Source organism: Amblyomma americanum, chromosome 6 (assembly GCF_052857255.1).
Source record: "Amblyomma americanum isolate KBUSLIRL-KWMA chromosome 6, ASM5285725v1, whole genome shotgun sequence".
In the NCBI taxonomy this organism is placed as follows: domain Eukaryota; kingdom Metazoa; phylum Arthropoda; class Arachnida; order Ixodida; family Ixodidae; genus Amblyomma; species Amblyomma americanum.
This window is the reverse complement of record NC_135502.1, coordinates 33,346,541-33,372,319: the sequence shown is the minus strand read 5'-3', so window position 1 is coordinate 33,372,319 and position 25,779 is coordinate 33,346,541. Positions and strand designations below refer to the sequence as shown.

The window sequence follows — 25,779 nt, the reverse complement described above, 5'->3', positions numbered from 1 at the left end:
AACGTGGGTACTTACTTACTTAAAGAAAAAACGACAACAATTTCAAAGCTCACAGACCTACACTGCCATAAGGGATAGGTAAGGCCCATGAAAGCTGAATTTGTGTCCCTTAATGCAACCTAAGTTTTAAGAAATATTCTGCATAAGGTTTACTCGTAGCACCGTGATATTTTGATAACGGAATGCATCGTTCTGACTTTCAGCTTCGAGCGTAATGAAGCGCTATTTTGATTGCAATCGTCAAGGTATTTTCCGCAAACGTTATATTTTACGGTGGTCTACAATAAATAGCTGAATTGTTTTTGTGCTAGAACATAATTTTTCCTAATAGCTGTACATCAGGAAAATCGGGAACTCATTTTAAGTGCACCGGATGAAGTGTCGTCGAGACTCACGACGTTGCTTTCAGGCTTACTCAAGAACTTCAAAAGAAGTCGTGTTCACATAGCTTCTGAGCATAAATAGGTCATCCAAATTCATAGATTATCCTTAATAAGGTCACGGTTTTAGTGTGCACATGTTTCATTTGTTTTAACAAAAAAACGAAGGGACAAAAACAACTGCAGATAATACTATGCATGTAGGTACTACTGTCAGGAGCAAGTGCAGCGGGCCTAAACGGTAAAATGACTGCTCAACACCATCAGGACGCCATAGTATCCATCTAGACCACCCTCGGCTCGTGAACTTTGTCACAAAGAGTATTTACCCGACCGTTTCGGTGCAATGTCGTCTTTTTCATTTTCCAGTTTCGATGCAAAAAGATACGCTTCTTCCAAGCACCAAAATGAATAAAAATGCGCCATGCCTCGCTTTTAGAGGCCATTTTCGGGTGACTAACATTTACTTTAGACATAAGGTAAATGGCGTATTCCTTATTGTTCCCCTAGCGACGCACAAAACAGCGTGTTGCCACAGTGTCGCTCTCCCGAATAAAGCCCTAGAATGCCTTCAAATTAGCACTGCATCGACAGGTGATCTTGCCAGCACAGAATAGGCAAGGAAAACGCGATATCTAGAAATCGAAATTGTGAATTTTGGACTTTATCGTCCAGAAACAGCACGGGCTATGAGGGACGCCATAGTGGAGGGCACCGGATTAATTAGACCTCCTGGCTTTTCTTAAACTGCGATTACATCGCTCAGCATATGTGCGTTTTCTATTTCGCCTCCATCCGAATTTGTCCGCCGCGGCCGGGATTAAACCCGCGTCTTTCGGATCAGCAGCCGAGCACTATAACCATTTTTTTTTGTGCGTACAAATGAAGCAGAAAAGCACTTGATGGCATATTTACCTGCATGGGCGTGCTTTGCGCGGACAATGAGGTGAATCCAACGATGTCGCTAAAGTATATCGTAACGATGTCATATGACTCTGCGCGTACAGACTGGCCTTTTATCAGCTGACTCGCCACAGATCTGTAAGCAGAAGAAATCGTTACTGATGAATATAAAAAAAAGATGAGTAAACAAAGCCGTTTCTGAGCGAGTGATCAAGGCAATGCAACTCTTGCCCGTGGCGCATGTCCACTGCTGGCAGCCGCGTCCGGGACTAGATGTACCAACCAAAGGGGCGCTGATCGATCTTTTTCTTGAATGCAGGCCCGGATTGAAGATCAATACACCCATGGGTAATTTAAGCACCAGGGTGAGGTTTTGTTTGCAGAGGCCCTTTTCGCTATACCCTATAGCAAGCACAGGAATCCCTGCTCTTCGCACAAAAAGTTCAGAATCGTGTTGAAATGGGCTTATCGCATGCTTTCGTTCAAAGGATTTTGGACTGCAACAGGTGGAAGGAGGTAAATTCTGAATTGCATTTAACGTAGCCACAAACATTTGCAGTCACATTCATGCAGAACGATTGATATTAGGCATTGATAGTCCGTTTCAGGCATAGCACTCCAAGATGCCAAAGCTATCGCGCCTATTCGCGCAAGCTAAATCCGCTCCCCAAAAGATAGTACGTCATACAATAAAAGTGAACACAGGCACATTTTGTCGCGGCAAATCTCAAGTATCGTGATTGGCAACCTCCTGCACTACGGTTTACCTCCCGCCATATTCTCGTCCTGCGACCCATCGAGATTTTGAGAAGCATGAATCACATGTGGCGGTATGATACGCGGCTGGCAGGGCGAATCGCTCTTACACTATATGCGCCTGAGAAGTAGTCCACACTGAGGGAAAATTACAGCCAGAGGGCCCGAACACTCAGCGCCTCACAGATTTCACCATGATTTTCAATTATAGCACTTAGTTTTATACCACCCTTTGTTTTCGTCCAAACACTGACCAAGGTTTCGAGAAGAGCAAATAATGCATGGCGGATGTTTATGGCTTCGCGGACGCAATACTGCCGCAGCCTCCGCGGCATTGCCTGCTAAATATAAGACGGAGTATAACAGCTTAAGGGCTTCTTGGGAGTACAAAATCTGGTGAAGCTGAAACATTACAGATGCGGTAATCTGTATGCACAAATGGCTAGATCCTAATGTGTGCATTAGTCACTCTATAATTAAAGATGCGCCGGTAATAATGACTCAAGCTCTCTGTGGCTTTCTCCTTTTCGCAGGGGTGGTCGTCAACTGCTTCGCAAAACCGGTTCTAGTTTTTAAATGCGGTGCCTTTCGCTTCTTCTTAAGGTTCGTGAAATGCATAAATCCTAATGGCAGTATATGAATAATTATACTGGCAAGTATAGCAGTGTTCCTTTTTGGTTCTTTTTCGTTCGTTATGTACTTCGCGCTAACATTAACGAATCATGAAGAACGAGCGGTGCATAGTGCTTTATTGAAGACAGAGGAGCGCCGCATTTTTGAGGTGGTAACGCGCAATGAACGCGTGGGCATAAGTAAGGACTCATTGTTTGAACAGCACCGATTTGTATAAAAATTCCGAAGTCTACCTTTTAGACTGAGTCCCTAACAGGAGCCGAGGTAGATCAATGGGGCGTTATAATCGCCATTATCTTACTCCGCGCTTTCATATAAAACTGCAATCAAACCTTTTTTTGAAGGCGCGTTGTCAAATGAAATAAAAGTGCTAAATAAGTTAAATTTAAATACACCTTCATAAGTGTAATCAGTAATTCTGGCAAAGTACCTTTCTAAAGAAGCCAGAACATTCTTTCTTAAATTTCCATACATTTTTGATAAAAATAACACCACGTAGGCCATACTTTGGTAATAGTTGATAAAGCAGTTCTTCTGCTTTCCTCTTCTCTTCGAGATAGTCTGCCGTCCTCTCCTCCACCAGTGACTCCAAGTTGTTCGCGTATTGCTCCATTCTCGACAACAGGTTGTCCAGGATGTTGCCGCTTTCAGACTCCCTGTCGGAGAGACGGTCATTATGAGGATGCAGTGCGCAACATACGGTAAATCTGTTCGCCATAACATCACTCGCTGAACATAGGGCATCAGGTCTGTACACAACACCTAAATTTCACAAGCTGTTTAGTTCTAAGGCTTCCCGCGCAAAATTTTTGTCTCGTACCAGGAGGTGAAAAGAAGTTGCGATTGCGTTCACATTTTCTACATTCCTAGGGCTGCATTGTCAAAGGATAGCTTATAATGTTTTAACGGCGAGAAAAGTTGAAACATAGTCCTTTGAGCAGAATTTAGGCGCTTAACAATTGGGCTCGTTAAAAAAATAGCCTAGATTAAGAATTTGCTACCCTGTGTTCCTAATATTTGCTCGCATGGCTTTACAATTCCCGGTTTCGTGTTCAACCTCAAGGTTATATTTGAGCAGAAATGGCTACCTAAATACATGTCCTTGTGTAAAAATGCAGCCCATTTCTTTCTGCCTGTAGCAATGGACTGGAAACTAAGAAAAACTTGCAAGCATATATGCTTCCAGTGTCGTGACGACATTGGAAAAATAAGAGACTTGCAGATTTGGAAAATATTTACTGAAATTATCATTTTCTGCGGCAGAAAAATGCATAATTTATCGGAGCAGGAGTAATAAGGTAAACTACTAAGCTGAATCTTCTGCTGAAGCATTTGGATTACTATAGGCGCCTATGGCGGAAGATAAATGGTCTTTCCCAACATAACAGTTCAACCTCATGTTTTTATCCTCAAGTGATGACTACAAATTTGATAAGAATGTATAAGAAGCTATGAAATCGTGTTAGAAATATTTTAAGGGAAAGACGCACTGAACTATCTAGGAGATCGCGGATTTCCTTCTTAAGGATGCATTGTCGGCGCATGTGTAAAACACAGGGTGCGCAGTTGAAAACTCAAGAGAATTTCTCCTCGATGAGTCAACTTCTCTTGCAACGTGAAGAAAACTGACTGTTATAAAGACATGGATATCAAAGCGTTAGCTTCGTCAGTTTGCGACGCCAAGGGAATAAAATACGCTCGAGCGGCAAATGGAAATATCATTAGTGGCCTAACGCCTTGATGATCTCCTTAACCATAGCACAGGCCTTACCCAGCAGCAAGAAGATATGCGCTTTCTATTAATCGGCACTCTTTTACGACTTCTTATAATTTTTAAATTTTGACGCATCCTAGTTCGAAGAAAGAAAAAAAGACTGATTAAAAAATCCAGCGCCTTTCTGCCTGAGGAGGACACAATTTCACTTTTTACAACGACGACCACCCTGTATTTTCATGAATTTCATTTCTGTCTTAGGACTTACTTAACAGGCTTGTTTAAACCGTGTTCGTGCAGGATGAAGACGACCTCAGTATCATGAATTGTGCAGTACTTGTTTCAACGGCCATCACTACTTACCTCTGAATAGCATACGCTGATGATAACTTAGTTCTCATTGTGACGCTGCAACGCACTTAAGAAACGCCAAGAAGTAGTTTTGCGAAGCGACTTTATCAATATTCCGCTGTTTTCAGCATGTAAGAAGTGGTCGGAGTGTTTCCAAGAATCGCCGTCTATCTGCGTCAAGCAATGCCTTCGTAACCGCAGAACAGAAGCCGAAGAGCAGGAACCGAAGGCAATACTCTTTTCTTGCTACTTTCAGTCCGCCGAGTCACCTGCATTATTGCTTTGATAAAACAACGCCTCTTAGTTAAAATGGAATTACTACAGCTTGGAGTCATTAAATCACTTCGGGAGCTACCGTTAATATGCAGCGTCACATATATGCGAAAGCAATGCATATGCTTTGTTTCGAATATATACGTTGTTCTAAGGCGCTCACTTTAAATCCTCTCTATGTTTTAAGCCTCGGTAATAACATCAAACGAAATACGCGCACAGAAGCACAAAATAAGACGGCAGATTTGGAACGGATAATGGGCTTTGGTAAAGACTGTGGGCGCATTGATGCCCGATGAGAACAGACCTTTCAAACCAATAACGCAGCGACATTCTATTCCAGCGGCTTCCCTTTAGCATGAACGTCATGTCCGCGCTTGGCGAGCTCATTGCTGCTTGTGATCGCGTAAAAGTTTGGCTCTATGCTGCATGCGGGCGAAAGATTCGAGGATAGGGTGTTCCAGGAAGTGACGTACGTTTACGTGGTCCTACCATCCTGGAAATTTAGGGAGCGGGGCCTACGAAAAAGTTACGCCAGTGGAACGAGTTTTAATCTTCAAATATTCTACGCCGGCAAGCTGAGGAAGTATGCTTATTACGTTATAATCACTTAAACTTGCGGTTGACAAAACAGTAGTCATGGTAATCGTCCCATTAACATTTTTGAATTCTCGTGACTTTGTGCAGCGGACACAGAGAGGCGCATCCGCGTAGGGAGTCTAATTGTCAATAGATCCCATACTTATTTCTTAAATCTTTGACGCCATCGTCACTACCGAGCCAGTAAAGCAGATGAGAACCGAAGGGGAGTGCAACGCACGTACTCTCGAGCTGGGTTTCAAGACGCCATTAAATAAATCGCTTGGTAGCACCATTGAAGGTCCATTCCCTCGTACAGCAATACAGCGCTTAGAGGTTTATGAAACACATTTGCTTTGCACGGATGTGATCAGTAAGCGCCCTGTGTTTTCGTGGACAGAACTGCCCCTCTTCCACACTTACAGACACAAAAAAACCAGTTATCCCGCCATCCATTGTACTAAAACACCACCAACGAAAAAGAAGCAAACAAAACAAATCCTAATCGATAAGAATGCTTTTATTTTCTGTTGCGCACAGAGCGGGGGAAGTATGGAAAGAAAGCTGAGCGATCGCCTTAACGTGCTTTCTTCTCCAGGAAAGAAAATATGTATTGAACACGTCAGTACGACAAGAGTGCAGCGTCCCCACGAAAATAACGGTGCATTCCGCAGTAAATAACTATTTCAGGTTACACGTTCAAGCCAGAAATCATAGCAAAAGATGTTTCCAGCAAAACTTGCGAGATGCTAGAAAGTTAAGAAAAAAGCGCGAACTTGTGTCGCAGGGTTCAGGGTGTAATGCCGCTTACAATTTTTTTCATTTTCAGGAATGACTGCAGTGACTAATGGGAGCATTAGGAGAAGTTAGGAACTGGACCACTTCGAAATCGCGTCACTGAGCAGTAGATGTCAATTCTCATTGTGACGTGTGCTCACTTGTTGAGCTTTCTGATGAGTGGCTTGAGTGCTTGGAAATCTGGTCTTTCATTCGGGTCTCCAGCCCAGCACTTGGTGATCAGCTGGCGCACTTCGTCTGGACAGTCGATTTCATCAAACACAGGCCGGAACAGGGGCTTCGACTCGGAAATAACTTGTTCTACAATCTCTAGAAAAAGAGAAGACAAAAACAACAAGTGTTCTTATTTGGAAGACACAATGCACATACCCAAAAATTGGCAGTGGCTAAACTTGGCTAACCCTGAATTTCAGGGAAAAGTCAGCTCGCTTGCTAAGCGTCTGAGGCGCGTCCATGGCAGCTCCGCTACACGCTCACGACAGCCGTTGTATATATACCCACACAACCACGTGGCTATGCCGTGGTATCACATGGTCTTACGACACCCCCATCGGATGTAATCACGTGGCTTCACATCACCCCCATAGGATGTTCTTAAGGTCAAAGGTGAAAGGTCAACCCTAAGGCCACCCAATGTCAAAGGCCAAAGGTCAACTTAAGGTCATAGGTCAAGTCCAGAGGTCGAGAGTTCGACACCATAACTGTACCACATATGGTCATACACGGCTATCCTTGGCTGGGTTGCAGGTCATTCAAGGTCGCTATGCTGCGACCCGAAGGCTGCTTTACCTAGCGTAATGAAGCTTCCCGCTTCAAAACAACATACAAGCCGTTAGACGACAACACCAGTGAATGTGCAGGTAAGATTCTGCTCTTGCAAGGTAGTGAGAGGTCCTGGTGGGGACGGCTGCCAATATTCCTGATGCTTCTTTGAGAGTAGAGGCTTTTATACAATGTTAATGATGATAGAATTTCTCACACATGAAACAAAGGTACAAGAGGGCAGAAAGACTGAAAGAGAAGAGAAAAATAAAAAAAAATAAATTGTATCCGTCTAGGGATAAATGCACAGGTTATAAAAACGGAAATAAAGATATTGGGAATGAGGAGCAATTATGAGCGTTTCCTGAAGATGTGTTGAACATAAAAAAAGAGAATAAGGCAAGCTTAGCTGTGGCTTGAATTTGAAATAGTTTATAAGAGGTAGGTGTTCAACACGCTGCGAGCTGCGAGATTGCTGATTGAATGGTTAGCGTAATTATTTCCACGCTTTTATGCCGAAATAAAAAGCACTTTTCTCTTCATATTTAATGTGCACTTTGGTAGAAGCATACTGTTTTACTCAAGGAACCGGGTGTTGTTACTCTCAGCGTGGAAAGGTGCAGAGAAACAAAAAAATTAGGTTCTTACCATTACGGGAGTAGGAATTTATAAGGCGTAACCAGAAATTCATCAGGCAATTTATTGGCAGGACGTTGAGATCAGAGTAAAGAGGTGAGGCAGAGGCTGTGTATGCGCTAAAAGACATAATTCGAAGCGCTTCATTTTGAAGATGAAAAATGAATGACAAATGACATTAATAGGTATTATCCCTCGATGATATACAATTGTTTAGATGACTGTTAATGAAATAATAATTGAAGTATGAAAGAATAGGGCGTTGAAAGAGATATCTACATTTTCTTAGCAGCCTTATCCCAAAGAAATTTTTTTATTGATGGATTTGGTGTATAAGTAAAATCTCGGATGAGGGTCGAGCATGATGCCAATAAACGTAACGAATTCGTAGGCAGGAAGGACTTGATCTGTCAGGTAAATGTGTGACCTCGTTTTCCCTTGGTTTTGATTACAGCAAAATGCCGGGAAATGAATTTGGTGGGGTTTAGTTGTAGCAAGTTACACGTACGAAACTTTCCAAGTACATCAGCCATTCCCTCCTGAACTTTCGGAACAGGCAAAACGTTTGGGCCAAACTACGTTTCGAAGTTTCGCTCTTCGGTCTTTTATTGGTGGAAAGGCTAAAAATTAAAGAACCATCATTACGAAATTTCGCATAGTATACTGACCGCCATACCGACACCTTATTGTCGCGTTGGTATGTGAAAATAATAATGCGTCTCTGCTAGAAGGTATCTGTAGAAACATGCTACAGTAAAGGTGGGAAGAAATACATGGCACTGAGCACTGAAACAACATATTGAGTGAGCTCGGCTAGGATGAATTGTCGGTCATGAGAGCAGCAAAGATGTTTTTCAATCGAAACTGCGGTTCGGGCGTGTAGGGCAATGCTCCTAGATTTTCATAAAAAGGGTGTCAGAAGTAGGACGAACAAGGCACGTACTTTTAGGAAGTGTGCCTTTGTTTATTTTTCTATATATCAGAAGTATTTTTGTCTACCATAGGTATTTAAGAACGTTTGCAGCTGCATATTTTCTTTAACACCGCAATAGGCAATACTCGACTGGCAGAGTGCGTAAGGTGTTGTTTCGCAAGCTGTGTCTTAATCCACTCAATTTTAAGCCTTTAAACAAAGCTCGCATCAACAACCCTTGTCATGAGAAGATCAGAAAATTTTTCACGTATAACTCTGAACAGCGTGAAGTTTCCAGACGATTCGATGTCAGCGAACACAAGCTTCTGTTATGCACCTGCACGCTGTACCCTTGCTGGAACAAGCTGTATGATGCAATAACCTCCTACAGGCTTAGTAATACAAATGATATTCAGTTTGTATGATATTGTTTGACATCTGTATGAGAAGTGTATGATTTTGCAAAAGTGAATGGCTTTTGTATAGTAATTGTTGACATTTATATGAGACTCTGTATGAGCTTTTTGCAACGTACAGCTTTTATAAGCAGGGACATTTCCTGCAGTTGCTCATTATTTGCGCTAACAGAGAGATATGCGATGGGTGTTCTGAAGGCATAAATAAATGAAGTATCTCACTAGCTGGCTCCCAGCCTAGCACTACAAGCTTATGCAGCACAGGCTGACCCAAACACAAAACAAAGAAAGTAGACGAAGAAACGCAGCCATTGCGCTTATATTCTAAGTCTACCATCGCGAAAAAAATGGTCCTCGGACACAACATTTTTTTTCTCTTTTTTGGTTCCCTGGAAGCATACTAGCATACTAGCAAATGAGCGCACGTTGAAGACTTACGTTTGTTCCGATTGGTTATGGAATGCAAAGCATTGCTGCAAGATAAAGTAATTGATAATAGCTTATAAACTGGAATTGTGGTGTAGAAGTCACCAGGAAGTTTCAATATTTACTACTGGATTCTCTATATTTATAGATTTATTGCGGGCAAAATAATTGGAAATTCTCGAGCGAATCTTCCTAGAGACCTTATTATGAGGCAACGAAGAAAGAATTTGTCTGAATGATCTTTTGAAGTGTTTAGTATTTAAAACTAGTAAAAAGTTGAAAAAAGTTGTGGGATCGCCAAAGAACTGCTCGGAACCTACCGCTGACGGTGCATTTTTCCTCATTATGTCTATTGCTCTCCTGCTCGCCCCAGCGTTTCTTATTTTTCTTCTGGAAAGGGGATATTGAATTGCAAATGTTCGCGATGCGCAAGGCATGCCTATAATTGTGCTCGACATTTTTCGTGCATTTTGGGTTGAAAGCATTATATAGCGCACAGCGTTTCACTATATTTTAAAGCTGCCATTCTCCACCGCAAGTGAACGGCAGAGTTACTCCCTGAAAAGTGGAGTAAACGATCTTACAACCCCGAAATACCTGCCAAGAACTTGCTTCTACACAATGCTTCGCAGATACTATTACTGAAAAGATTAGACTTTGACAAGAGCGAACTTTTTCGACGCCCACCTTTCCCCAACTCTGAAACTTGTAATTGCGACCCACATGCAAATTTTCATGAAAAAGCAATGTTCATGAAACTTTGGAACGAGCTCAGCCTGTAATGTAGTTTGGACGTTGAGAGCACGCCACGTTAACAAAAGCTCACCCGATCTCTCAGCATCTCCGTTCTCTCCGATCGTCGCAAAGCGGGGCGATAGGCGACAGACAACGAGAGAGAAAAAAACGAGCGCGGTTTGTCTACCGTTCATCCTACACTGTCGGAATTACGTTCCACGGTGCACAGAGAAAGCGGGACCGTCAAATCGCCCGGGGATTTGGTTGCAGCTGCCCGATAAAGGATTGCGTCTGGGCTTCCCAAATCCGGCCTCTACGCAGGCTGCTTTGTTCCCCCACCGTTCTTTACCCCACTGTCCAAAGCGGTATCTCGGATATCTGCCGCGACCCGAAGCTCGAGCGGGGCTGCGCGCTTTGGTGCTCGTATTGGGCGAACGCTGCCGTTGCGGATATTATGAGGGGTTTCTCTTGAGCTCGCCGTAAATGAACGGATGACTGAAATAGTCCGTTGTCTCGATTCGCGTTTCCCGTAGCTCCTGGAAAAGAGAGAAAGCCTTAGGATATCTTTATTTTAATTTGTTTTTCACTATTAGTCCGTGCAGGCTTATTATTCAATAAGGGGAGATTTTGTTTCTACCTTGGGCAGATATTCATGATAATTGTTCCCACAACGACCACTAGGCCGGCTTGCTCTCGGTGTTCCGACAGATGGAATCGGCGGGAAGAAATTAACCCATTCCTTGAATTTCACTATGACCACTGTAAAATCTCTTCGTCTGGAGATATAGAAGAGGTTTTCTTTTTCGAAGGGCTCTCGGTACTAGAGAAGAATTATTAAATGGTTGATAGCAGCAGACATATTCGCTAAGCCTACAATTGTTTCTGGGTGAACGGACCTTTAATATGGGCATAGGCGAAATAATTGCCGCAAAGAAGTCTCCAGAGTCTATACAGTAATTTAAGGATTACGCACTGTAAAGAAAACAGCAGATAGAGCAGTAACAACAATATCCTAAAGCAAGCGAAAGGATGAGTATTTGAGGTTACTTGCTATTGCGGCCAACTTACTCCCAAAACTTGGTAACGTCTACCCGCTGCAATATTATTATTGTGACTTCTTCTATAGCATGTAAAGCTTACCTTTGGGGCTCATGTCTATATTGCCCAAGTAGAATGCACCCTGTCGAACGGCGATCTCATGAGCAATGATGGCGAACGAGTAGACGTCCCCCTTTTGTGTTCCGTTCACCGGTGACACCTGAGCCCGCAGCAGCTCGGGCGCTGTCCATAGCTTTCCTGGGTTCAGCACAGATACATTAATAGACTGTCAGCTCCCTTTCTGGCGACTGTGTTCAGCATTTCATCAAACATCAAATATCTTAGTATAGATCCGGGAATTGTGTTCAGCATTTCATCCAACATCAATGCCTTAGTATGGATTCGGGCATTCTTAACTGGAAGCGTGCTTTCCTGTCTGAGAGGCGCTAGATTTTGTTAGGAAGCCAAGTAGCAGCGTCAATGGCAAACAACCACCACAGATATAGCGGAAATAGGTGGATAGATAAATGATGTGTCTGAAATCTTTAGAAGCATTCACAACAGCTGAGATTAACGAATGTCCAGCAGCACCACTCTGCATTCAATCTTCGCTCAAAAACAATTATCATTTCCATTGGCTGCGCTTGGGTGGATAGCAATGAGTACTTACTCCTTACTACAAATCTGCTCCCCCTTTTATAATTTCCCCCTAAAACATCTGACCAACACTTTTCCCACTTCGAGTTATTGATCAATGTTCTCTCTCCGCACCATAAGTTTGCCGTCCCTGTTAGCTTAGTGGGTAAAGCGACTGCTCCGGTCATGCGGTAGTCCCAAAACTGGCTAGCCCAAAACGATGCTTGGATGAACAGAAGCAAATAGTTGGTTGCACGGCGTGTGTCATGCACAAATACTTTGCGAAAGCCACAGTTGATTGACATTCCTTGACTGTCCATGTAGGACGATATAAAATTTTTGACAAGCAGGCGCATTTTTATCTATTAAGTTCGTTTCGCAATGCGTCTCCGCAACTGGCTCCGCAGGTTTCCGCGGAACTTTCATTTAGCATTACCTCACCAAAGTAGTTTCATATTCATTTAATGCTGCAAGCCTTACTTGTGAGGTCGCTTACCTGTGGAGCATTCAGATTTCTGAAGCTATGAGCATATCCTCGCTCGTGAAGAGCGTATGCGATGTTTGCCATTATTGGTCGGGCCAAATGAAAGGCGGAAAGGGGACTAAAAATACAATACGTAATCTAGAAACTGGGACTCGCGCTGAATAACATGAGTGAATATACATGAGTGCATATACAAAAAACCATTTGTAAGCCCCTCCTTATGTAATGCCTTCGGGCCTTTAAGGATGAAATAAATGAAACGAAAACACAGACGTATACGTGCACTCTTTAATAATAAAACAATGGTGCGATCTTGCAGCCACAGTTACGCGATTCTTTCAGTTACGTTTTAACATCGATTTATGCTAAGCTGCTTATATTCGCAATGTTCTGAACTGAACGTTTCTACGACCGTGAATCCGAGGTTTTGTACTAAAGCCAGCCTACGTGCTTTTTTGTTTCTTTATTTTGTGTGATCTTAGTCTGCAGAGTCGCACAAGTGTAGGAAGCACCATTGTATGGTAGCAAACTCCTCATAGCCGGCCAGGATGCTGCTTTAGAATGAAAAAGAAAACAAACAACAGCAGACTGTAACTTTTGTAACTGAACCTCAACAAAGCGGCTTAAAGTGTGGCCACTTGACAGATTGCAGAGGTGAGTTTGGTCTTTGAGGCACCAGTTTTAAGAACGAAGTTCATGCGAATTTTAGGTATTGCTCACGTTTCTCACATGTGCGCAATAACTTTGTAGGTACTCTGTTAGGACTGTTCTTACAAGCATGCTTGCCAGTGTTGTCTTCGGGTTACCTTTTTTTGTTATTTCAGAAAAGAAGTCTAGGAGTCTGCATCTTTCCTTGTTTTTTTTGCTACATAACAAATTAGGCTAATAAGACAATCTTCTTTCCTGTACGCTGCTTCTCGTCCCTTTCATGCGTATATGGCTGTTCCTATAGGTGTCACTTGCTGTTACGGAAGAGCTCGCCCCCTAGTATGCTCTATGTGTGTTTACATGCAGCCATTGCTGTGCATCAGTGCATGCCTATTTGCACAGAAAGGGCATACGTACTCCTCCAATAGGCGTAGGTGTCCTCATTCTCATTCTCGTCGTAAGAACGCAAGTTGTGCAGTCCAAAATCAGTGATCTTCAGCACGAAGCGACTGTCGACAACACAGTTGGACGACTTGAGGTTGCCGTGGCTGTGAATCTCGCTGTTGTGCAGGTACGCCATGCCTTTCACAAGATCGTGCATCAGCGAGTAGCGAAACATCCAGTCCAGCTTGATCTCCTCGTTCTCGAGAATGTCCTAAGGGCAGGCCGAGGGATAGCAGGTATAGGCACATGGGAACGCTGATAGAGATTCATATCACTGGAAGTGAATTGTAGTATTGCAGCCTGCAAACATGCCGCGAAGGCTCGAGCGAGTGGCATTGGCAAGTGGGTCCGAGACGGTGCTGTACGGTCTATTGATGGCGACTGCCGATAGCGAGTGCCTTGCAGCCACCCTCGCGTAAACTTGTATCGAATGGCCAACGCACCGCGGCACTAATGACAGTCCAAGCAACGCGCTCGAGTGTTCGTGTCGTTTGCGGGTGGCGGTTCATTTGACATATACACTCAACGCTAACTCACATGTATACCTACGCACGGTGCACATCAGTTTTCTGCAAGCGCATTTAATGGCGGTGGTGTCAAGCGTTCTCAATCTCGCTGTTATTTGTGTGATTGTCACTTATGAGAACATCCAAAGCAATTTTCTCTTCTGCACAATGTTTTTACTCGGACGAAACAAAATATCCCGCTTTTACTTTTGGTACAACAGAATAGCTGCACTAGCAATAAGCAACGAAAACCTGAAAAGAGACTCATGGGAAGAGTAAGATGTTTATAAATTTTTTTAGTTCCTTCTTATTGCACACAGACTCGCCTCATCGGCGTAAGATCTGCGATCAAGAAAGCCTCGCTTTAATGAGGTTAGAGCTTTGATACCCGTGAAAAAAAAATCTTGTCGTTCGCTTGCCCAAAGCTTTCTTTTCAACAAGATCTCAGAGGTCGGCGGCATTTGCTTTTAGATGGCTTTCATTATTAATCCGAACTTAAGACTCATTAACGGGAGCGTTGAGAAGCATGATCCAACCACTTGTGAAATGAGTCCCAAGACGCTTGATTATGTCGAACGTGCTGTTAGCTCCTCATAACAGGGAATAAAATGAAGTAAAAGCCAGCGAGAAGTGCCTTTTTCATTTATGTTTCAAGCAGGTGCATTCGACCCGAACGCCGATGGCCCCAGCTTCTCACTAATGGGCGAGGAAAAAGGAGAGCTGGAAGGTAGGCGGCAAGAAATTATGCCATTTATGCAAGTACACGGTTGCAGTTCTGACTGCAATTCTGCGCTCTGACTGCAATTGTATTATTTTCCTAATTAGAAGGTTGGCTCATTACCATATCAGCTCTGAACTTTTCTCCTGCTCACCTGTTGTATATGGTAATTGATGTGCGACTCAATGCAAAGAACTCAATTTCCGCGAGGACCTAACTTTCGCGTTCTTTGTGAATCGCATGCTGCTTGCGAGAAATGCGTGCCGCAAAAAGTTTCGCCAAAAAAAGCATGCTGATAATTGGGAAGAAATGTTTTTTTGAATCAGCTTGCTTTTGGCGTAGTGGATATGGCTGTGAAACTCTGTAGAGTGTATTCTCTTTCCTAAAAGATTGTCCGTCGTTTCTAAAAACGGTTATCTTCGCTTCTCATGAAAATTGAAAATGAAAATTGGTTTTTGGGGAAAGGAAATGGTGAAACATCTGTCTCGCATCTCGGCGGAAACCTGAACAGCGCCGTAAGGGAAGGGATAAAGGAGGAAGTGAAAGAAGAAAGAGGTGCCGTAGTGGAGGTCTCCGGAATAATTTCTACCGCCTGGGGATCTTTAACGTGCGCTGGCATGACACAGCACACGTGCGCCTTTTGCGTTTCGCCTCCATCGAAACGCGGCCGCCGCGGTCGGGTTCGAACGCGGGTACTCCGGATCAGTAGCTGAGCGCCCTAATCACTTGGATGTCGAAAGATAACCACGCTGTTTTATCAACTACTGAATCCACGGGAAGGTTCGTTCCACAAGATTAGGGAACTATGTGGCATAAACTACGTGCATGTGCATGCCTTTGCAGCGTCCGAAAACTTGCAGACCTCAGGGAACAGGGGAGAAGTAAGGGCCTGTTTTATCTGCTTCGCAAAATACTCGTGCAACTTATCCTATTTCGCGAAATACTAACCTCACGAAAAATAAGGCCTTTCGTAGTAAATTTCTCACCCTAACAACGCACATAACATTATTAACTAGTAAAAATTAACAGCCGTGCAAACTTTTTTGAGCCCGCCTATCTAGATTTCCCTTAAAGACCTTATAAACAGCGCTAATCATTCTTCTTGAAAACTGAGGTTATTATAGAACGTAACAAAGCAAAAATATAACATTGATATGATAGAAATAATATTTCCATTTGGTCACTTGACCCGGCAGGGGCAATTGAAAACTGCTCCGTCAGCGGTAATATCACACATTTTCGTTTTTGTTATTCCTTGCTATGATGCTAAATTTAAATTTATTAATGCTTCTATAGGGGTTTTTCTGGCTTTTATTTTTACTTTTCTTGGTTCAGGCAACAAATCAATTTAGTTATTTGCTATTGCATTGCAAGGCTGCATAGGTACCACCTTACTGAAGCTATCACACATCCGCACCTGTCAACCGTCCCCATGACCTCTCGCCTCTCTCCCATTCCCCCTCTCTATTTGTAGAAAAAAAGAGGGAGACACCGCAAGAATAATGACTCAGCAATAGTATACATGAATAAGAAGGAAAATGACTCAGACAACAGCAGGCCTATGTGCGAAAAATACAACGTCCATGAAAACTGGCTGTTAAAAAAAAGGAGGCTTTCGGGCACTACTCCTCCTTGCATTGTTCGGGAGGAGCAACCTGCGTCTCACAAGCCCCACCGGTTTCTGTTTTTTGAAACAGCCACCCGCCAGTGCCGTGGTGCATCGCTTAACTGCTGCGCCACCGCGCTGGTAGCGATGTGAGAGCTCGCCGCGAGCGATCAATGTGACACATTTTACTGTAGTTGTGCAGTCGAAATTATAATGGAATCAGAATTGGAATATGTAGTTGGGTAAAGGACGATGAACTCATAATTTGAATACAATCAGAACTGAAATTGACCGCACAGTTAAAGAAGCATGCTATCGCATTTTCTTCGCATCAACAAAATTGATCGCGCCTAATTTTTGTCTTTTCTCTGAGATTTCTTTGAATTGAAGTGATTTTGGAAGAGAAAAAAGCAAGATACGCAATTTAAATAATAAAATGTTCATCAACGCAACGTAAAACCCTTTTTAATGAGTTCGGGGCATTTTTTACTTGCAGGTATGTGCGCAGAATTTGTGGCTGCTAGAAAATGAAAAATGCTATGAGCCGTACTGTCAATCAAAAAAATTACGAAATTATGAAATGAATTATCATGAAAAAATCAATGAAAAATTTACCAGAAAAGGACAGTTTCAGCAGCTGCAGCTTACGCCAAGGATTACAGAAGGCTGTTATAAAAAAAAAAGAGGCACGGCTCTTGAATAGATTCATATTTAGGTTGAGTATTCCAGTCATCGTCAGAATGTCGTGCGGACAGCCATAAGTACAGTACTACATCTATTGCTTGAGGCTTGCCTATGTGCAATTCTTCTTTTCAGTTTGACATAAACGCATGACCTACACACCAACGTTGCTGTACAACAAAAAACAATAATGTTACAACTTCGATTCCCAAAATGATATTGATATAGACGGCTCGTACAGCAATAGTCATGTCAAAAAGAAATTTGAACGCTCAACTTTATTCGCCCTTTTGTAGAAAATATGCCATATGTACCGTACGATCTTTTCGCGAGGACGAATGGATAAATACTGGCATTTTCAGAGCTAACTTTAGAAATTTTTTGCTCGTACTGTTCTAATGCATTGCAGGCAAGGGCAGAAGAAAATAAAGCATTTCTAAACTGCTAACACTTATTGATTCAAAGGCTTATCGCAACGGCAAAAAAATCAATAGAACTTGTAGAGGATCTGTTCTCAGACCCGTGTTCATACTCTCATGTTCAGAATAGTGTTGCGGCAAAACCCCAGAGCAGTAGATTATTGAGTTAGGCACCGTCAAGACTGGCTGTGGAAGTTGCTTGAAGCGCTCTTTGCTAAGCGAGCTTGCATAATTCAAATACTATCCTGTTATTTTCATCTCTGTTGAAGCTCCAGCTTTACTGGTAAAAATAAAAAACCATATCTCATGAGACTTCATCGCCAGGAATTTTTAGTATCAGCGAAGTTTATGGAGAAGCTTAGGCAACAACGAATTTTAATACATCAGATCCAAACGTCTAATAACATGTAGCAATCATGATTCTCAAAGGTTCGTTTATTTTTGCTAGCAGGAAAGAAAAGTTTTGAAGTACTAATATACATGCTGTTGCATTGCAAAACAGTATTTTTTCTTATTCTTATCATGCTCAAAATTTTCTTCATTATTCTTTCTTTAAGACCAGGAGACTCCTATGATGTATGCATGCTTTCAAGCAGCTCGGTTTACATATTCCCAGATTTTTTTTTTTGCCAAAAGAAACACACAAACCAGCAAAACTTTTTGCAAGCGTGTATAAAGGACCATTTTTGATGGTGGGTGCCGCCAGTTTGCCGTACACTTGACCTCGCACTATTGAAGCCGGTATTCCGGAAGTCTACTGCCATTTTTTAAACTTAAGACGCCAATTTTTACGGTTTTTTATTATTTATGAGCTGTATCAAATTTTCTCTCCAGGTTGTTTAAGAAGCAAGCGCGTCATTTGAATGCTAGTAAGCGGAAGAATAATTTCGTACGGGAATAATGAAGAACAAGTCATACGCATACGACTTATATCTCACCAAGATAAGCGCAGCGTTTCGCTGTACTGGCAACTTCATACGAAACTTCTAGCCTTTCTGTGTTGAAAATCGATGCTGTCTCGCTGCGCGAGGCCTCCTAGCGGAAACGGTGTTGTCAGCCCTTTATACACGGGCCGCTAGAGGCGCTGTTTGCTTGTTTCAGATGGCGCAATTGGATTAGGAGACCAGAACAACGAGGAGCGAGACAGGCATTGTAACATAATCAGTCTGGGGTCTCCGGTGGCCCGCGGTTCTCCGAGAGGGGACGTGAATGCGTAGAACACAGTACGAAATACGCGCTGGAACTTTGTGTCAGCAACCGTCATAGAGAAACAACGGCGAAAGTTTGCCAATTATGACCCTTGTCCAACTACCTTGGACGGGTATAGTTTCAAATTAGTGCATTTATTTTTATCTCACCTGCGTTTCGCACCTTTCACGAGTCGTGAGCACAGAAGTCGAGCGCTAAATCAGCCCGACACACTTCTGTATGCCTTAGAACACAAGTATAAATACTCAGAGTAACATAATAAGGATCTCAAACGTCGGTATAACTCCTTGTTAAATAAATAGAGGATAATGTCAGTTCGAAGTCATGAAGTCCTTAGAAGGCGAGTTCTGAAGTGCTATTGCGCATTAGTAAAACTCACGTAACAACCAGCAGACCAATTTGTTCGTAACCGAGAGGTTCAGTTAGGGATGTTAGGCGGAAGGTTATGTGACGCAGTAACATAGAATCGCGTTGCCGTAAAGTTTATAGCACTGTAGCCACATGTGGTGTGATTAAGGGCCAAAAACTAATTTGATGCAGCACTGTCCGCGCTCGGATCTGCAGTGTGGCTGAGTCCATCACGCGCATCAGTCGTCACAAAACAAACCCAGCCAGTTAAGGAGTGTTTTGGTTGGGATGTTGTAAGTAGCCCTAAGGATACTTAAAAATAAAGTTACCTCTTTTTGTGTTGGTCATCAAACTAGTTTATGTAAACTTTTCATTTATTTCACAGCGCATTTCACCCAAAGCCGTTCATTTCTATGTGGCACTTATTACGTGATGTCCCAATTCAATCAGGATCTCAAATAAGCGCTCTAAGTGGTTTTTGGCGAAAAGAAAAATGGAAGGCAAATAGCCTTCGGCAGCACTGCTGTAGCGTTTACTGGAGGCTTTCAAGTGAATATGTTTGCATCACAAAGGGTCGAAAAAAGAAAACAAACTAAGGATTGGTCATTTAAGCCGAGAAAAGACATCCAAACAAAATGAGCGTCGGCAAACGAAGTGTACAGGCTGAAAGTAAACACATTTCTATTAAAGAAAGGAGCGCTTTGTGAAACTGTGACACGTATGTGTTTGCATCGAAAGGATGCGCTAGTTTCCCGCAATGCTGTATATCCTGCCGGGCTTCCCATTGCTTTCGTGTACGCGAAATGCCGTAATGAACTGGAGAAAAACACATTCGTGCAGACCGCACACAGACTGAAGGCCTGGACGCTGGCGCTTTTGCGAACTGCTCTGAACCTGCACAGAACACGTCTTTTCGCACGGACATATTTTATTTTATCAAAGAGAGGTAAAGTTTCCGAAAGCATGGTACATTTTCAGTCAATGTGGCTACCACACACTCCTGTTCGTTTATTCAGGGATATGTTTTTTTTTATGGTGTGATTCAAAGTGATATACTTAAGTAATTTTTAATGTTTTAATGCTTGTACCAAAATCTTTACTGTGAGCAGAATTTTAAAGTGCATCTAGGAATTCGATGGACAAATGATTGATCATTTCAGTAGTTTGTGTGTTGCTATGGCCTCGAAAATCTAAGACAGGGATCAACATTATCATAAAGAAACAAAGCAGAACGCCAAAGAAACTCGGTAATATTTGGGCAGCATTTTGAAGACGGCAGCGGCAGAATCCTTCCGCCTTGTAGTCCTTTCTGATTTTACTCTTTCACTTCGGACAGTGGAAAATAGACTAAGGTCGCTGTCCTAGGCCAGTTAAATATTATTGCAGGTTAGCCAGTGGGATATGGCTCTATATTATCCATTAGGCAGGATCCGCTCATGAATTACGCAATCAGATGTCTAGTTTTTCTTTTTTTTGTTAATTCTATGCTGCCTAGGCTTTTCTTCGGGCAGTATTGCATAATATGTTGCGGCAAACGTTTCATGTTGCGAGTAAATTGCACAGGATGAATCCAATCAGAAACCTCCCCGTGAGTGAAGTGAACGAATCACACATTTTTCGTACGTGTGCATGCGTTTGTTTCCGTTCACAGCGTGAAAAACTTTAAAAGAAATGGTATATTTTGAAGAAAAATTAGGAAAAAAGCCTTGAAGCAGCAGGCTGTCAATGGCACGCAGCAACACGATCTTCCAGTAGGTTATAAATCAGGAGAAACTTACACAGCTGTAATCTGTGTTCACATGCGAAGTGTTCGAAGGGACTAAGAAAAATCTTGCTGGTGAAAGTAACCTTTTTCTACATGTGCGCACGCATTCCTTGGTACAAATCACATAGGTTGAAGGGGGCCTTACCTGCAAGCTTCCTTTGGGGCAGTACTCCTTCACGAGGCAGCAGTGCGGTGGCTCTATGCAAGCGCCAATGAAGCGGACAATGTGGTCGTGCTGCAGGTCCTTCATCTGGAAATTAAAAATTTAAGCGTCCTGTAGTATCCACTTGAAATAAAGTTATGCGATGAAGGGTAACGGAGTGGATTCCTAGAGAAAGCAAGCGTAGCAGAGGGCGGCAGAAGGGTAGGTGGGCGGATGAGATTAGGAAGGTTGCAGGCATAGGGCGGGTGCAGCTTGAAAAGGACAGGGTTAATTGGAGAGACATGGGAGAGGCCTTTGCCCTGCAGTGGGTGCAGTCAGGCTGATGATGATGATGATGAAGGCCGCGCTTTGAAACGGAGCTGAACTGAGACGTGCGAAATCTAACATGCAGGCAACTTTGGGAGCTTGTCTATTAACAGCTTTTCGCAGCGAAAGCTTGCATAATAGGCACGTCCCCTGACGACCCACTCGCGGCTCGGTGCCACAATCACGTGACCGCTCCCTGAACGCCCCTTGCGTTAATCTAGTCTTCTTCTGGCGTTCCCTTGCCCGTGAACGCGCACCACACTTGCCCCCCCCCCCCTTTCCTCCTACTGAACGCACACCGAACCTTGCCCCATCGCTCAACCTTTGCCGTCATCGAGTGAGAAGTCTGGTTGTAAGATGCCGCCAAGCGCTTGGAAAGATCCTCTCGCAAGTTGTACGTAGTCAGGAAGTGAATTCCCGCAAATATTCGACGGGTTGAACATGCAGATTCCGCGCTAGGGCCTGTGCCACAAAAAATTCCGATCTAAAATATCCCCTTGTATATGTCCGCACATTTAGTTTAGTAAATATTGATAGCGTTTACGCCATGCTGCGTAATTCGATAAACCCAGAGATAGCCTGTCGCGTCACCGAGTTGGTGTCGCTTCAGGATTGATTCATAGTATGCCCAGAGGCAAAAGCGTCGTCACTCTGTGCAAGTCACGGAGAGCGCGCGTCTCGTTGGAGTTATAAGCAGTTAAAAGAAAATGCGCAGCGGCAGCCTTAGTACGGTTCGGATCCCTTAACAGTGCCGTGAAGAAAGAAATTCAGGAAGGGGTCAAAGGGGCAAAGATTAACAAAAAACAACTGTCAAAGTATACGGCAGGTCCTGGTGAATCACGCGATTTGAGTAAAAAGTTCAAGTGATTTAATTTATTTGTTGAGATGTGGAATAATTCAAAGTGCTAATGTGTAATCAAAAAAGCTCTGTCCATTTGTATGTGTTTCTTCGTTAGTATGTGGTGCTTAACGTCTCAAAGATACACGTGGGCTACGAGAGAGGCCGTACTAGAACACAGCTGTTTCTTGCATTGCACACTACACTGGCATTTTTCCATTTCTACTCGATCGAAATACGGCTGTGGTACCACGGATTCAATTCTGCAACGTTGTGGCTAACAGCCGAACAGGCTACGACGGCAAGAGATGTGTGCCCTAACCTGCCGCATGTTTCTCCTACTGACATGTGCAGTTAATTATGAGTAACCGAGCGATTCATAAAGGAAAGCTTCACTGATCTATGACAGAGTTATTCCTTCGGGATGTGTTTTCTCATATTTTCTCGTGGAAATTCGAGTAATGTTGTGAATTGTTGACTTGAACGCAGCGGAGCGACACATGCGCTATGAGGGACGCCATAGCGGAGGGCTCCGAATTAATTTAGGATACATGGGGTTCATTAACGTGCGCTGACATACCACAGCACATGGCAGGGTGCCAGTAATATCAACAATATACCAAGAATAAGAGACTAGATAGTGCTAACACAAACGGACACAGCCACAACGAGAGTAAATGACTATATATAGCAGTAACTTAGCTGGCGTTCGCTGCAGTAAAGGCATTCGGCATGTGTACCAAGGCCTAACACGACATGTCGTTCCAATGAATCCTATAAGGGCAGCCGGCATGAACCTTGCTAAAAAGTTACTCATTCTCCAACGGAACCATAGTCGTTGCATTGAGCCATTTATCCTAATTAAGATGTACCAGCAGGCTGTGTCCGTACAGCATATGTTTACTAGAAGACCGTTGCGTCTGCTCTACTAACAGGCAATTCTAGTAATTTCCATGCATTTATACGGGCTTATTACGTACACTCATTTCATTGTGTTTCATAAAATGATAGCGCCAAAAGTAATTAGACGCTGCCATGCGCTTTTATACATGACGGTTTTGTTATTGTTTACGGGTTCTTATTTTGGAAGTTTCGAGAGATACGTCGATGTGGTCTGTACGGGTGGATTATTCAGGAAGGCTGATGTTATTTATGATATAGAGCTTATTAAACGATTAGTTACCATAGTTACGTTATCAACTTTTTTTCGATTTTAGAGGGCAAGATTATATTTTGATATTTCAGGCCGTCATCATGTAAGGTGAGCTCAGTTTTCAATGTCATTTACTAGCAACGTGGTTCGAAGCTCGTAAATACGCATTTGAAGACTTGTTGAGTTGGCTTTTCTGCGGTGCACATTTATAAAATATGTCGGTCACATTTGTTATGCAGAAAGCCCGGGCGAAGTTTTTGTATTGTTTTACCTAGACGCTGTTAACTGATTACGGCGACGATTCTACGCTCAGTGACGCCGTCTTATAAATATGCAACAGGGGAAGGCCAACTCAACGAGGTTTGAAATGCGTTATTTTGATGTTATATATTTCTAACCACATCTCCGCTAACGAAATTTAAAAACTTGGCTCACATTCGACGTTGACAGCCTTCAAGTGCACAATATGATCTTGCTCGCTAAATTCAGAAATAAAAAAAGCGAATTAAGTAATTTTACTCAGGAGTACAGTTATTGAGTTGTATTATATAGAATATGTACGCCTTGATGTAAAACACACCTGTACAGAAAGCACAGACGTATTTCTCACAGTTTTTAAATAAAAATCTCTAAACGTTAAAAAAAATTCACCCTGTTCATCAGATTCGAAGCAACCTCCGGAAGAAAAAGATTGATTTTGCTCCGCCATAACATGCGAGCTCAAATTTCTAGATAGCTGCCTTTCGTGCCTGCATAATTGGGGCTTTTTACCTTCGTTACAGCATTTTTAACTTGCGTGTAGTGAAAAAGCAATAAATAGATCTCGAGGGGCAAGGATTGTTCAAGTATTTGTGACACTATGCGTTAGTAGTTGAGTTGAAATTCATTAGAATTTACTGTAAATCCATAAACATACCCTTTTTCACATGAGCTTTAAGAGAAGAAAAAAAGCAGGGCTCCGTAACATTGCTCTTTAAACATTTCTAGGTACTATTAGTGTTACATTTTAAAATAAAATAAACGATAGCTTAATCGAAGTTAATTTAAGACCCTGCTTTTTATCATAACTTTTCTATAACTTAACAAGTCCGTACAACCAAATTTGATGGAGAAAAACACTTTGCGAAGTGATTTTTCATTTCAGGCGAGTTGTGTCAAACGTGTTGGGAAACATTCCCACCATGAACGGCGCCCCTTTTCTCACTTTGCTGTTGCAGGTTACCCGAACAAAAACAAATGAAATAAAGCTGCAGAGGGATTTATGGGAGTTAGCATCTGAGCCATGTTTCTGTCCCATGGGCTATAGTTGTACCCTAGTGCAAAAGAGAAAACACGAGATAATTTTATTATTTATGCAATCGGAACATGGTAAAGCGTCCGATAGCTATGGGCAGAAGAGGGGATGGTGAAACCGTGGCAGATGAAGTGCTCTCCAGAGGATACTAGGCTCTCCACCGGATCGAAACAGAACATGCTGGCTGGCCTTCTGAGTCAACTACCGGTCAGCGGAAACTTTCACTGCGAAACTGAGCGACATAGCGCTCGGGACTATTATACGTACTTCTTTTACTGCGTTTAACCGTTTAAACTTCGTTTAACGCTGTGTCAATCAATGATAGCACACGTGCGCGTATTGGTTGTACAGCGCATGCCCATCTGCCGCCTTATGGAACAAAAAGTAAAAAAGAAAAATTGCCTTGAAAGGGAATGACGATCAAGAATAACTACTCAAGAAGTACTTATGATCCGAAATATTCAACGAATAAAATTTTTTTTTCTGGTTTCGCTTGTAACAAAAAAAATGCCCCTGTACAGCAATGACTATAGGTAAAGTAGCAATAAAAACAATGAGGCTAATGTGCGTGTGCATCTGAAAACTAATAATATTTATAAGGCGACCAATCCACATCACCCTGTTTGCAAACAAAAAATAAGAAAGAAGCAAGGAGGAAAGAGGCTGCATTACCGTTTTTGACAACCGCACTCCGCTATTGTCAAAACAAGCATGGCCAAAGGTCTCAGCGGTGCTGTAGTTATGCAGGAACAGAACATTTTGGATATTAAGTTAAAAGCTTTTGTCAAAAAGCTGAGCCCACCAGCGTGACAGAGACATAATTTACACGCTCGAAAATCTACTGCCTTGATACCGATTTCGCTTCTGAATAGATGTTACACATCTTTCCTAAGCTATAGAGTGCATATATTTTTGCGAATAGTTCCGAACACAATACAACCGCCCGTGTGTTATCTGGAATATTCGCGAAGAATCTAGACGCCTCTGGCGCGCATGCATGGGTCACCTCATCCTGTGTGGGGAATAGTAAGTTTTTAGCCCAGTCGGCGGCTAAAAGTAGAGCGTCGGTGGGCAACATTACTGAGATTTTCAGCAGCAGCTGGAATTAAAAACAACTTATGCCTGTATGTTTCAAAGAAATTGACAAAAGAGGACGAAATGCCTCTAAAAAGTCATTAGAAGAGAATTATTCGAACAAAATCCAGGAAGCCAGGAAGACTAGACCCTATTTTAGGAACGTTAAGGCTG

General features: G+C 42.7%; 1 protein-coding gene across 1 annotated transcript in view; it reads right to left on the bottom strand.

Annotated features, from left to right (window-relative positions):
• Positions 1-25,779, bottom strand: part of LOC144136579 (atrial natriuretic peptide receptor 1-like) — a 244,834-nt gene that overhangs the window by 18,724 nt on the left and 200,331 nt on the right. The window contains exons 11-16 of the mRNA XM_077669031.1: positions 20,923-21,027; positions 13,499-13,736; positions 11,416-11,571; positions 6,528-6,696; positions 3,179-3,328; positions 1,296-1,419 (exon numbers count right to left, since the gene is read on the bottom strand). Of these exons, the coding sequence (XP_077525157.1) occupies positions 1,296-1,419; positions 3,179-3,328; positions 6,528-6,696; positions 11,416-11,571; positions 13,499-13,736; positions 20,923-21,027 (942 nt within the window). The remainder of the gene's footprint in view (positions 1-1,295; positions 1,420-3,178; positions 3,329-6,527; positions 6,697-11,415; positions 11,572-13,498; positions 13,737-20,922; positions 21,028-25,779) is intronic.